Source organism: Mytilus edulis, chromosome 9, assembly GCF_963676685.1.
Source record: "Mytilus edulis chromosome 9, xbMytEdul2.2, whole genome shotgun sequence".
Lineage (NCBI taxonomy): Eukaryota > Metazoa > Mollusca > Bivalvia > Mytilida > Mytilidae > Mytilus > Mytilus edulis.
Window position 1 is genome coordinate 28,902,178 of NC_092352.1, and position 13,667 is coordinate 28,915,844.

The following is a 13,667-nucleotide window of genomic DNA, read 5'->3' on the forward strand; positions in this document are numbered from 1 at the left end:
TGATTCGTAACTTCCTCCCCGGCGCCGGGGCTGGAACCTGTACTTTTTATTTCTAACTTCTACGACAACACCGCCTAGCATTGCGCAGAGACCTTATCCCCTCCTCTAACTCTAGCTTATAAAAATAAGCTTTTGTTTCGGGAGGTGTTACCTTGTCGTAGGAATTAAACAAGGATCTCTGATACAATACACGAAGTATTCTTTTTAGATGGACAAGGTATAATTTGCAGTTGTCACTACACATAGGCGGAGATATATATATAAACGAGTCTAAATTGAAAACTACGTTCAAACCTATGATTGCGTTGGATAAAAACCGCAATTTTTATACGTGTGCATGTAAAACAAATTTCGTTGTAGAAAGGTCTAAAAACAGCACAAACAACATTTTCCAAAAGACCAAAAAAGTGAAAATTAAAGTAATATATATCTGTAACAATAACATCTTCATGCCTTATATATCATGTACTGTAGTACGCCGCTAGATTAAAACTGACGTGGAAAGGTAACACATGCCCACCGAAAGCTCTTTTTTTGAGAGCCCAGGTGGTCGTGTGGTCTAGCGGGACGGCTGCAGTGCAGACGATTTGGTGTCACGATATCACAGTAGCATGGGTTCGAATCCCGGCGAGGGAAGAACCAAAAATTTGCGAAAGCAAATTTACAGATCTAACATTGTTGGGTTGATGTTTAGACGAGTTGTATATATATATATATATATATATAAGTACGTCTCAGCCAGTGACAACTCTACAACAGATTTATCCATCTGTACTGTTGTACGACGCTAGATTAAAACTGACATGGAAGGGTAACACCCGGCCACCGAAAGCTTAACCTTTGAAGCCCAGGTGGTCGTGTGGTCTAGAGGGACGGCTACAGTGCAGGCGATTTGGTGTCACGATATCTCAGTAGCATAGGTTCGAATCCCGGAGAGGGAAGAACAAAATATTTGCAAAAGCAAATTTTAAGATCTAACATTTTTGGGTTGATGTTTAGACGAGTTGTATATATATATACATATATTCATTAAATAAAATAATAAAATAAGTAAAAAGTTAACAGTTCCATTCTATCGATACAATGGAACTGTTAACTTTTTACTTATTTTATTTAATGAATATATATATCTGCACATGTGAAAATTATTTTTTACGCCTATATATATATATATCACAATGACAGAAATCGTCAATTGACTCATTTTATGAGTTACTGTCGTTTCAATGATAATTTTATTCAATGTTTGCACATTTGCCGAAACAATTGCAAATAAAGAAAAAAATGTAAGCAGCTAAAATGATCAACAAGGTAATAGCAACCAGGTGCTCCGCAGGGCGCAGCTTTATACGACCGCAGAGGTCGAACCCTGAACAGTTGGGGCAAGTATGGACAAAACATTCAAGCGTGATACAGCTCTGAATTTGGATTGTGATCAAATTTTTGACATTACATGTTTTTTTTTTACACAAAACAAATGTCAAGATTTTACAAATCAATTAAAGATTTCTTCTTCAAACTTTTTAAATCTAAAATTAAATAGTTGATCATGACACAGCATAGGTTTCTGACACAGAACGAATGTGGTCTAATGAACTTAAAAGTTTTTTTTTGCCTTTGAGCAATTCACTATGCTGTTGAATATTAATCCTCTCAAAAAAATGTTTGAAGAAATTTTCTTTTTATTTATGAAATCTGAAATGAGAAAAATTTAACCCCCCCCCCCTTTTTTTCACATCCCCGTTTCCCTTTTTCCAAAACTGATATCAATTCAAATTTCTAATGGAGTTTGCAACAATAACTACTCTTTTAAATACATCATAAAATATTAAAATGTAAAATAAAGTGCTTGTTATCACTGAATGGTAAAGATTGGTTGGTAGTAAAAGTGAATATACATTGTTTATTGTATAAAACAATAAAAAAAACTTCATCAGCAACATTTTATATTGGCAAATTTCCAATGAAGTTATTTACATAAAGTTATTGGCAAATAAAAATAGAAAATGACATCATAGTCATGTCTGGCAAATGTCCAACATACATTATCTAAAAACATTTTAGATAAGATAAGGAAAAAAAGCTTCATCAGCAACATTTTATATTGGCAAATTTCCAATGAAGTCATTTACATAAAGTTATTGGCAAATAAAAATAGAAAATGACATCAGTCATGTCTGGCAAATTTCCAACATATATTATCAACTACTATTCTATACAAAGAAAGATAACTCCAATTGAAAATTAATTGCTATTACACAATATTGTGCAATTAGATATTTCTTGCTATTGTGCAATACTGTGCAATTGAAAATTTCTTGCTATTGCACAATATTTCATATGGAATCCTGATTTGGACCAACTTGAAAACTGGGCCCATAATCAAAAATCAAAGTACATATTTAGATAAAGCATATCAAATAAGCCCAAGAATTTAATTTTTGTTAAAATCAAACTTAGTTTAATTTTGGACCCTTTGGACCTTAATGTAGACCAATTTGAAAACTGGACCAAAAATTAAGAATCTACATACACAGTTAGATTTTGCATATCAAAGAACCCATTTATTCAATTTTTGATGAAATCAAACAAAGTTTAATTTTAGACCCCCATTTGGACCAACTTGAAAACTAGGCCAATAATTAAAAATCTAAGTACATTTTTAAATTCAGCATATCAAAGAACCCCAAGGATTCAATTTTGGTTAAAATCAAACTAAGTTTAATTTTGGACCCTTTGGACCTTAATGTAGACCAATTTGAAAACGGGACCAAAAGTTAAGAATCTACATACATAGTTAGATTCGGCATATCAAAGAACCCCAATTATTCAATTTTTGATGAAATCACACAAAGTTCAATTTTGGACCCTTTGGGCCCCTTATTCCTAAACTGTTAGGACCAAAACTCCCAAAATCAATACCAACCTTCCTTTTGTGGTCATAAACATTGTGTTTAAATTTCATTGATTTCTATTTACTTAAACTAAAGTTATTGTGCGAAAACCTAGAATAATGCTTATTTGGGCCCTTTTTTTGCCCCCAATTCCTAAACTGTTGGAACCAAAACTCCCAAAATCAATCCCAACCTTTCTTTTGTGGTCATAAACCTTGTGTCAAAATTTCATAGATTTCTATTAACTTAAACTAAAGTTATAGTGTGAAAACCAAGAAAATGCTTATTTGGGCCCTTTTTGGCCCCTAATTCCTAAAATGTTGGGACCAAAACTCCCATAATCTATACCAACCTTCCTTTTGTGGTCATAAACCTTGTGTTAAAATTTCATAGATTTCCATTCACTTTTACTAAAGTTAGAGTGCGAAAACTAAAAGTATTCGGACGCCGGACGACGACGACGACGACGACGACGACGACGACGACGACGACGCCGACGCCAACGTGATAGCAATATACGACGAAAAATTTTTCAAATTTTGCGGTCGTATAAAAATAATTGCGTCGAGAAGTATATTTTAGTCAACGATTTTGGATAGTGGCCATTGTTGAAAATGTTCGTAGTTCAAGGTGAGCGACATAGACTCATTAATGCCTCTGGTTCGCTTTTATAGTCTTTTAAATGTGACGCTGGTGTCAAAACATACTATAGAAATGATGATTCGATGCCTTATTTTACAGGTTGTGGAAGAAAGTATTCACCTATCGATTCTGGAAGAAATGTAAAATCCGTTAAGGATTGTTTACGACATTGCTCAGATTATTCATCTGCTTCGTATTTCGTCATGAAGGTAAGTTTTGTCAAATGAGGACATTAGAGGGAATAAACTCATAATAGGTACCAAGTTTAAATTTTGTACTCCATCAGTGACGTACAAATCTTGAAAGGACTGTTTAACATACGAATATCGCGCTAACGTTTGTGTGTCAGTTTGTCTATGTGTATTATATTTATAGATTATCGTTGATCATCTCAACGAGATTGATTTTCTCGCTTGAGCTGGTACAGCGAAAGTGAGAAAAGCGATCGAGTTGAGATGACCAATGATAATCTGTTTATCGCTATTTTACCTATGTCGACGTTGTCAATTTCATGTCAATTTCGTTAGCAACGCCACGTGGCCTCCTTAGTTTCTAGCGATAATTTTTCCATCTCAAGCGAGAAGCATGATATGAAAATTATCACAAAAAAAGATCAAAGGAAAAATGCACAAAATAGCGATAAATAGAGATATCTTGGATGCAACCACGTTTTACGTTTTGTCAAATTGACTCCGTTTTTTGGTTCATTTTGTTGATAACTATAACCGATGAAGAGAAACATTAAATTGCAAAATGATCAGCAAGATCTACAATTTGGAAATGAACATGAAAGTTAGATTTTCATTCCACGACCGTTTGATATTTCAATAAATGATATAATGCATTCCTTTGTGCTTTTCCTTCTTCTGTTTCCAGTGCTGTTACTTCCGTCTAATTGTACGATATATTTTTATCAGTTCACACGTTGTTTTTTTTATATGTTGTATATTTCATTGTCGTATGAGTTTCAAACATTTTGTTTTACTTGTATTGATATGCTTTTGAATATTCAGAGTTCAAGGTGCTACTGTCTTTCTGGTGTACCTGATATCAGTGATGATATAAATGACTGCAGGGCAGAATGTACCAACACTATCGACACTCCCTGTGGTTCCGGTCGGTCAGCTCTGGTGTTTACTTTTGTTAAAGGTATAGATATTTTGTTAGTTACTGTAGGTAACATTCTTCGATTTCACTGATTTCAGATAACTTTATGTTACCTTGATTTCCCAAAGACAATATTGGTTATTGATTTGATTATGTGCGGCGGGTGGCAGCGGCCGTGACTAAAAAGGGGATTCACAAACAGTTTCCGTGCAATAAATTGAAAACGCTTTGACGAAGTCGATCTTAATTTAGATATGCTTTATCTCTGACTGAACAAAGGTCAATTTAATTTTCATGATTTTGGCTTTTATAATTGTCGAGTAGATCTTTAAAAGTAGTGAAAAATGGTACTTAGAGCGTTGTCTATATCTTGAAAACCCGATTCAAATTCAAATTAAGATATCTTAATTCCTATTACTAAAGGTCATATTTAATTCAACCGAATTTTGCTATTATCGTTGTTGAGTTAGACCTTTAAGTAACGAAACATGATACTTAGATTGATTTTGGTATAACCATTTATGAATCCGACAAAAATCCTTTTTTTTTGGCTATATCTTGTTTGTGGGTCCTTTTGCAAATAGTATCTCTATGCAGTAATATCTGGTTTGCTGTCAGTCAATCTGATAGCCTCTTATTTTTAATCTGTGCTGAACAACACATGCTATTTATATTTATCCTGTTCATTTCTAGCAATACTATGTTTTTGTTTTTTTACAGATATCAGCATGACAACAGAAAATACGTATATAGAACAAGAATGTGTAACAACAAACAAAGACAAAAACATGTTTACTATCAGAGACTGCAATGCAAAATATTTATACGGATGTAAGAACACATCATCATGTAAGATTTTTATAATATACAACAAGAAAATGTCATGCTTCCATTGGTAGTGTGATAATTTAAAAAAACAACGTTTCGATAAGTGATTTGTTATTTTTCATTTTTGTGCTCAATTTAATTGTGGAGAAGGATTTGCTTACCCTTCCGGATCGTCTGTGATTATAAAGCAAAATTATATCCGGGTGAAATTTGATCCGGTGGAAAAAATGTCACAGCAGTTGTTATTTTTTTATCCGGAGGAAAATATTTCCTAGGATATTTTTTCCTTTGCCGTGAAACTATATCTGGGAAGTTAAACTTATGAATAGTTATTAAAAAAAACAACTTAATCTTAACAAATACTACGAAATAATAATAGTGTATTTGAATTAAAGCTAAATTGTTAAAAAAAAATGTATTATAATGGAAAATAATTTCACAAATTATCATTGAAAATAATGTCCTGAAATATTCAAGTAAATATCATTCTTTTAAAAAGACAATTATCATGAAACATATGAAAGAAACCCAGAAGTAATTTCAAAGATCATAATTGTGAAATAATAGAATGAAATTCAAAACAGTGTGGCTGTGGCCATTGATTGACACATTAAATTCATCCATTGACTGGGACAATTTACGTGAACGTTTGTCTATAACGAGTCCGACCACTGTTCACGACGTACCTACGATAGACATTTAAACTGTGGGGTCACCAAAGGTTTCTTAACGTCTTTAATTATAAAATAATTCGAAAAATTAATCAGGAATTACCTTTATGTTTTGATTTATATAATTGATATAAATCAAAACATCGCGTTATTTCTTATTAATTTTTCGAATTACTTTATTAAGGTGCATAGTGAGAAGTGGTCGTTACATACAAACGTTCACCTAAATTGTCCTAGTCAATGGATGAATTTAATGTGTCAATCAATGGCCACAGCCACACTGTTTTGAATTTCATTCTATCATGATTAATTTAATATATATAAAATAAGGTAATATGAGGCAGGCATTACCTGTAAATGGGGACGAAGTCTGTATGAATTATTTTTTTGTAACTTAAATATTTGTTTAAAAAAAAAGAAACGGAAATACCGTAACGTTTCCGATTTTGGTTCTGTTGTTAGGAATTTAGTTGTGACGTTATTTAAATTATGACGTCATATGCAATGTAAACAAAGAAACGCTATCATCAGGTAACGTTTTTTTATATCAAGGAATTATTAAAAATAAAATTGGTATTGCGCGTTCCTTCCTATTTTATACTAGACTGATATATATATTTTACTCAAAGTTTCATACAAACGAGACCGGAAAAGGAAGTACATTGTACATTTCTGCGCAGGTCCGGGATTTCAAAACACGGCAAAAAAAATTTGAACGATTTTGAGTTCATTAGTACAATGAAAAATTCGGGAAATTTTCCCGTATTTTTTTTTTTATTGAATTTTCTACTGTTATTGGGGACTCCGTCCCCATAATATGAGGCAGGCATAACCTGTGAATGGGGACGAAGTCTGTATATGTATTATTTTTTTACTTCAAACATGTTAATAAAGGATACGGAAATATACCGTAACGTTCCCGATTTTGGTTCTGTTGTTAGGGATTTAGCTGTGACGTTCTTTAAGTTATGACGTCATATTCAATGTAAACAAAAGAAACGCTTCCATCAGGTAACGTTTTTTTTTCAAATCAAACAATTATTAAAAATGAAACTGTATTGAGTTCCAATCTTATATTTTACTAGACTGATGAATATAATTTTTTTTTTCAAAGTCTCATGCAAACAAGACAGATTTCTGCGCAAATGCGGGGAAAACCGGAACAGGAACTCGATCTGAAAAAAAAGGTTAACGATTTTGAGTTCATTAGTAGAATGAAAAATTCGGGAAATTTTCCCGATTTTTTTTTTTTTTTTTTTTTTATTGATTTTTCTACCGTAATTGGGGACTTCGTCCCCATATTACTAAGTGAAATAAAGGTAAAAGTGAGTTGTTTTCAGATCTCAGTACAAATATGAATTAAAAGGTAAAGGTAGAAATATAGTTGCATTACTACTGTAAACAGTAATGGAAGAATTTGAGAATGATGATAGTTTTGTCTGGGGACAAAGATGAAGTTGATAATGATACGGAAATCAGATAAATCATAGCATAACAATATATTGGAACACACGCAATTTCAACAGCTGGATTGTATTTACCTTGAAATAATTATCTGTCTTATTAAATCATGTTTTAAGTCATCTTTTAATATAAATGAATATAAAACATAAGATTCAAGGAAAAATTTGACTATGAAATAGATTCAGGAATATAATATTAATATCTTTGAAATATAAATTGCTCATAATTACCTCCCTTTGATTGATAAATTATGCAAATTTGTTCTACCTTTGTGAAACATTTATAATTATGGTCAGGTATATTTTGATTGCGAGTAACTTACATAGTAGTTAATGGGACTCTATTTCACAAGGTTCTGTGAAATATGGAACGGAAAATATATACTGTAACATAATATCCGCATTATAACACAGATAGATTTTCACTCATCTGGAAAAAATCTACCTGTGAAATACCATATCTGGAATAAAATTACCGTGACAAATTATCCCCAGGATAACATATCACAGAGGAAGAAATAAACCGTTACATGATCACCCCCAGTTTTTGGTGGATGGTCGTGTTGCTTAGTCTTTAGTTTTACTATGTTGTTTCTTCTGTACTATATAATTTGTCTGTTGGACTTTTTATTTTTAGCCATGGCGTTGTCAGTGTAATTTTCAGTCTATGAGTTTGACTGTCCGTCTGGTATCTTTCGTCCATCTTTTAATCATTTCGACAATTAGGGAATTGTCATTGATGCTCTCGAGTCCAAGAGGTTTGAAAATCCAAAGATTTTTCAAAAATTGATTGAGCCGGTATATATATAATTATCCTAATATTGATTATTGTAGCTGTGTTTTCAAGAATATCATGGTACGATTACCAAGAACGATGTTTGAAGGATGGAAGTTTTGTATTATATAACAGAAATACTACAGGAAAAGGCGCTAAAGAAAAGGAAGTTTTCTGGACTCCGATTTTCAGATCCCATACAGTTGTTTCAGGTAAATGTAGTAATTTTGTTTTCTCTTTTTTCCATATTATTGGTAGATACACTTTCACTGTACTTTTTTTAATAACACATGTTCGACAATGAGTATTTGCTAAACGCAAATGGAATTGATCGATATTTTTTTTTATGGTATATGAACAGCTTATTGCCTTCTTACTACTACTGTTTAAACTATTCGGAATATTCTTCTTTAAACGACTAATTTCTGTTGTAACCAAATATTCATTAACCATTAATACTGTTTCCGGAGAAATCCGCTGCATACATTTGTTTAAATGCTTGAATATAGTTGCAGTTCTTGTTTTATAGTTCAATTTAAGGGGAATTCGGTATAGTTTTAGGAGTTATAACACTTAATGCTCCTCTGATATGAGTTTTGTCAAAATTGACTTCATAGCTACATTGATAAATACATCTAAATGTAATAGTGTAAAACCAGTATAAGGCTGGTGATACCCTAAGCTAATAGTATTCCAGTAGATATATCGACCTAGCGGTAGTAATTAAACCATCCGTACCAATATTACTACACCATATACATTTCTGGATATTTAAAGTTTTAAGTGATAGTCGAGGCAAAAATATGAGAAAAAACAAAAACCTAATACAACATTTTAAGAGCAGATACTACCATAAACGATAAATGTAAGTTAACGTCCATAGTATTTTGTGTGTTTTGTTGGGTAGATGTCTCATTGACGTTACGTTATTTCAACTTATGAATGGTTCTAAAATTATTTGAAATATAAGATGACCTTATTTGTTGAAAGGAAAATATTCAGGGAAATATTTGTGTGTTGCAATACAGAAAGCAGAAACAACTAAATTTACTGTGGAAGAATGTTCAACAAAGTTTCCATTCCTGTGTTCCGAATCAAGTAAGTGTGCAATTTTCTCCTCCATTTCTATTGGCAATGCAAACATATTTTATATATTCTGCTTCGATTTATCATAATTCAATTAAAACCAAAGAATAAAAAAAAACCCATACATTTTAAATATCTCATAAATAATAGAGAAAAAGGCACAAAAGCAATAAAGATAACGTACACTATTTGATCTCCTATTTTTGCAAAAATGATAGATGAGCCTCACTCTGAAAACAATATGTATTAAAAGTTATATTACTAGCAATTTCTAGAATATTTGACACATACACTGGCTCTTAAATAATTATGAAAAGAAGGGATATCAGCTTGATGTCTTAGAAAAAAACACTCTAAGTATGTACGATGGTATTGACCTATGTAGCAATATGTGTATAATTTCCAAAATGTTGACGTTCAAAACACAACTTTTTTTTTTTAATTGTATCAACATCTGGTACGAATTTTAGACTAGAAGCAATCTGATTATCAATCGAGATGACCCCCAAAGATTGCTGACGGCCATATCTTTATGTAAACACAAATATCGAAATAAAATAGTTGCTGGCACGTGCAATTGTATTGTCTTGGTCTGTTTTATATAATGTTCTAGTATTAATAAAATATTTGATTTGATTTGATTTGATTAATGTATAATTATTATCGTTTTATCTCTACAAGGATGATTTTTGTGGGCCGAATCATCTTATTAAGACGAAATTGAACCAAACAATTACTTATATCGAAATATTATTTTACATTTTTAGTCGAATTCGTAGCTAATGCACCTTTAAACATTTTCAGAAAAACGTACAACTTAAGCATTTTAAAATATAGCGTAGATACAATATAATTTTTATATCATTACGACTTTAGGAAAGAAGAAAACAATCGACGACATTACACGAAATGAACAATTTCCACATGTTATAACTCTTCCTACATCTGGTAAGTTATTTTTCTATTTTTTAAACTAATAAAACAATGTTGCCAAATGCAGCATTATTAACAAGTAAAACTGATGTGGAAGTTAATTGTCCCTTTTAACTTCCTATTTCGCTTTTGTATTATTTTTTATACGCCCGTCTAAGAATTAAAAAAGGGGGGATTTTTCCAGTTTTCGGACAATCACTCATAAACACTTTCATGAAATTTTATGAAAATTTGGAGAATTGTTTATATCTATCGACCTGAGCTTACTTTCAATTTTTATAAATTTCAAATTTTACGTTTTTCAGTTATTGATTTTTCCAAATTTTGGACAATAACTCAAAAACGCTTTCACCAACTTTTTTGAAACTTTGATGAAAATGTTTATATCTATTGATTTAAGATCCCTTTTGATTTGTATACATTTCAGATTTAAATTTTTTTGTTTTTTGCAGTCTTATTCTTAAAAAAGAATGAGGCTTTGCCCAATTTTTCGGATAATAAATCAAAGATGCTTTCAGCAGTTTATGATGAAACCTATATGGTGACTTGTTTATATCTATTGAACTAAGTGCCCCTTTTTTTATATATATAATTTCTGATTTGATGCTGTACAATTGTGGATTTTTTCTTCTTGCAAAAAATGTCGGAAACGACCAAGGAAATTTATTCGTTGAAAAATTATTTATCGCATAAAGACAAGCTAAAAGGGCAACAGGCGTATCATGAGCTTATAGCGCAGCTCTTTATTTAATCTGATTTGTAACAAAATTTTAAAAATTTTAATCGCATGTAGCAAACCGACACATATTTCGTCCCTGAAATAAAGCTGTGAAAAATCTGAGTATAAATTAACAATCAAATATTTTGACATTCTTGCCTAGGCTGACTATACTTATACAATAATTGAGCAGAGCGTAAGTATCTGAGTGGCAAGTTGTTGAAATTGTAAAGTATACCAATATACGAAAATATGGTACAACACAAAACGATTTCAAGAAAGAAATATAAATATATTTCTTTTACATAACATATGTTCAAATAAACGTATAAGAAATTTCAAAAATAAGTAAAATAACAAAAACCTAGCAAATAGGATGAACTCTATGTAAGCCCCAGTCCCACTAGACCACGATCGCACCACGCTCACCGCGATCTAAAATAAATTTAGATCGTGGTGAGGTCGCGGTATGAGCGGCATGAAAATGTTAATTTTCGTTGCTTTCACGATGCTACTACGCCCTAATTACGCTTCTACAACGATCCCGCTACGATTAAACCACGTTCTCACTGCGCTTATTCTGCGACCTCACTACGCTTATAAAGACCTTTCTACGCTCTTCAAGTTCTCACTACGACCATACCACGAGTTATCCGATTGCAACACGATCTTACTGCGATTATAGCACGTTCTTACCACGATTGTACTACGTTCATACCGCGATCTTACTACGTTCTCAGCAATACCGTCAATATCGTATTTCATATCAATATAGTTCCATTCCTTCTATTTCTGATTAAAATGGAGATTTCTCGGAAACAATACAGTCATGCCACCAAAATCTACTAGAACACGTGGTCGTGGTGGTAGGGGTTGATGTAGATGCAGAGGGAGCAAAGTATGAACGTCATACTAAACTCCAAATAATACACAAGAAACTAAAATCAAAAATAGTACAAGACTAACAAAGGCCAGAGGCTCCTGACTTGGGACAGGCGCAAAAATAGTGGGGTAAACATGTTTGTGAGATCTCAACCCTTCCCCTATACCTATAGCCAATGAAGAAAAGTAAACGCATAACAATACGCACATTAAAATTCAGTTCAAGAGAAGTCCGAGTCTGATGTCAGAAGATGTGACTAAAGAAAATAAACAAAATGACAATAATACATAAATAACAACAGACTACTAGTAGTTAACTGACATGCCAGCTCCAGACTTCAATTAAACTGATACTATACACATAAGTAGTATAATACTTGTCAGCCAATCAAACCGAAATGTAAATTACAACCTATTGCTGGTCCATAAAGCTCAAATGACGATATTTTAGTGAACTATAGCAGAGATGACACAGATGTGTCAATATATATAGGAATATGTGGTATGAGTGCCAATGAGACCAACTCTCCATCAACGTAAAAATCTATAAAAGTAAACCATTATAGGCAAAGGTATGGCCTTCAATACGGAGCTTTGGCTCACACCGAACAGCACGCTATAAGGTAGCAATACACAGTTAGGAGTTTAGTTTCGCATTTTGGCCCCGGTGGATTTTTCAAATAGGAAAGTTATTGTGTAATAAAATTCATTTTTAGACAGATGAGTGCTAATTTAGCCTTCAAAGATGGTTTATAAGTGCATCAAGATTATTTTTTACATGTTTTATGGGCTGTTTTCTGTTTGACAATCCGTATTTTCATAGCTAGACCGGCCATCGGTCCAGAAATTAATGTACTGTTTACAAACACTCTTTTTCTACACGAAGTTTTTGACGCAATTTTACAAAAAAATGAGACGAAAGACATATGATTTTCATTGGATTTGCTGAATGATATATGTACACAGTTTCAGAAAAGGTATTACTTCAAGCGATTGAAATTCTACTTTTAGCCAAATTTTTGGGAAATATGTGACATCTTTCCCCCCCCTTTTTGCAATATTTTATAACAAATAAATGCAGATTGTTGCCATGGATACACCAAAAAGAAATTATATTTTACCATTTTATATACTGGATATAAAATCTATGGAAGATTCTGATTACATACATATGCCCATATATGACACAAACAGTAAGCTTGATATTGCAAGAAAGCAATGAAAAGGGGATGGTAAAATTCATAAGGGCAAACTTTAGTATTTTTTCCTAACTGTTTATTGCTACCTAAAGGGCCCAAAAAAATACTAATTTTAAACCATTTAAACGGAAAAAACCAACGTTCTAATCCATATAAAAACGAGAAGCATGGTTGAGCCGTTAGAGCAAATTGATAAATACATTCAGACAAACAAAATCTAGGGAGTTTTTTTTAATATATTTTATGTGAAAATGACAATAAAATGATGGTCGTAGTGTGAACGTAGTAAGGTCGTGAGAAGAGCGTGATGAGGACGTCAAGGGCGTGCTAGAATCGTACTATGGTCGTGAACAGCGTGGTAAAGTCGTAGTGGAAGCGTAGTTGGGTCGCGGTGAGAACGTGATGGTCGTAGTAAGGTCGTGATAACGTCGCTGTGAGATCGTAGCGCAATCTCTCCGAATAGAATCAC

General features: G+C 32.5%; 1 protein-coding gene across 1 annotated transcript in view; it reads left to right on the forward strand.

The window, feature by feature from the left end:
- The window catches only part of LOC139488011 (uncharacterized), a 57,972-nt gene that overhangs the window by 27,457 nt on the left and 16,848 nt on the right, over positions 1 to 13,667 (forward strand). Inside the window, exons 3-8 of the mRNA XM_071273319.1 lie at positions 3,636 to 3,745; positions 4,550 to 4,685; positions 5,364 to 5,492; positions 8,440 to 8,592; positions 9,371 to 9,478; positions 10,343 to 10,414. Of these exons, the coding sequence (XP_071129420.1) occupies positions 3,636 to 3,745; positions 4,550 to 4,685; positions 5,364 to 5,492; positions 8,440 to 8,592; positions 9,371 to 9,478; positions 10,343 to 10,414 (708 nt within the window). The remainder of the gene's footprint in view (positions 1 to 3,635; positions 3,746 to 4,549; positions 4,686 to 5,363; positions 5,493 to 8,439; positions 8,593 to 9,370; positions 9,479 to 10,342; positions 10,415 to 13,667) is intronic.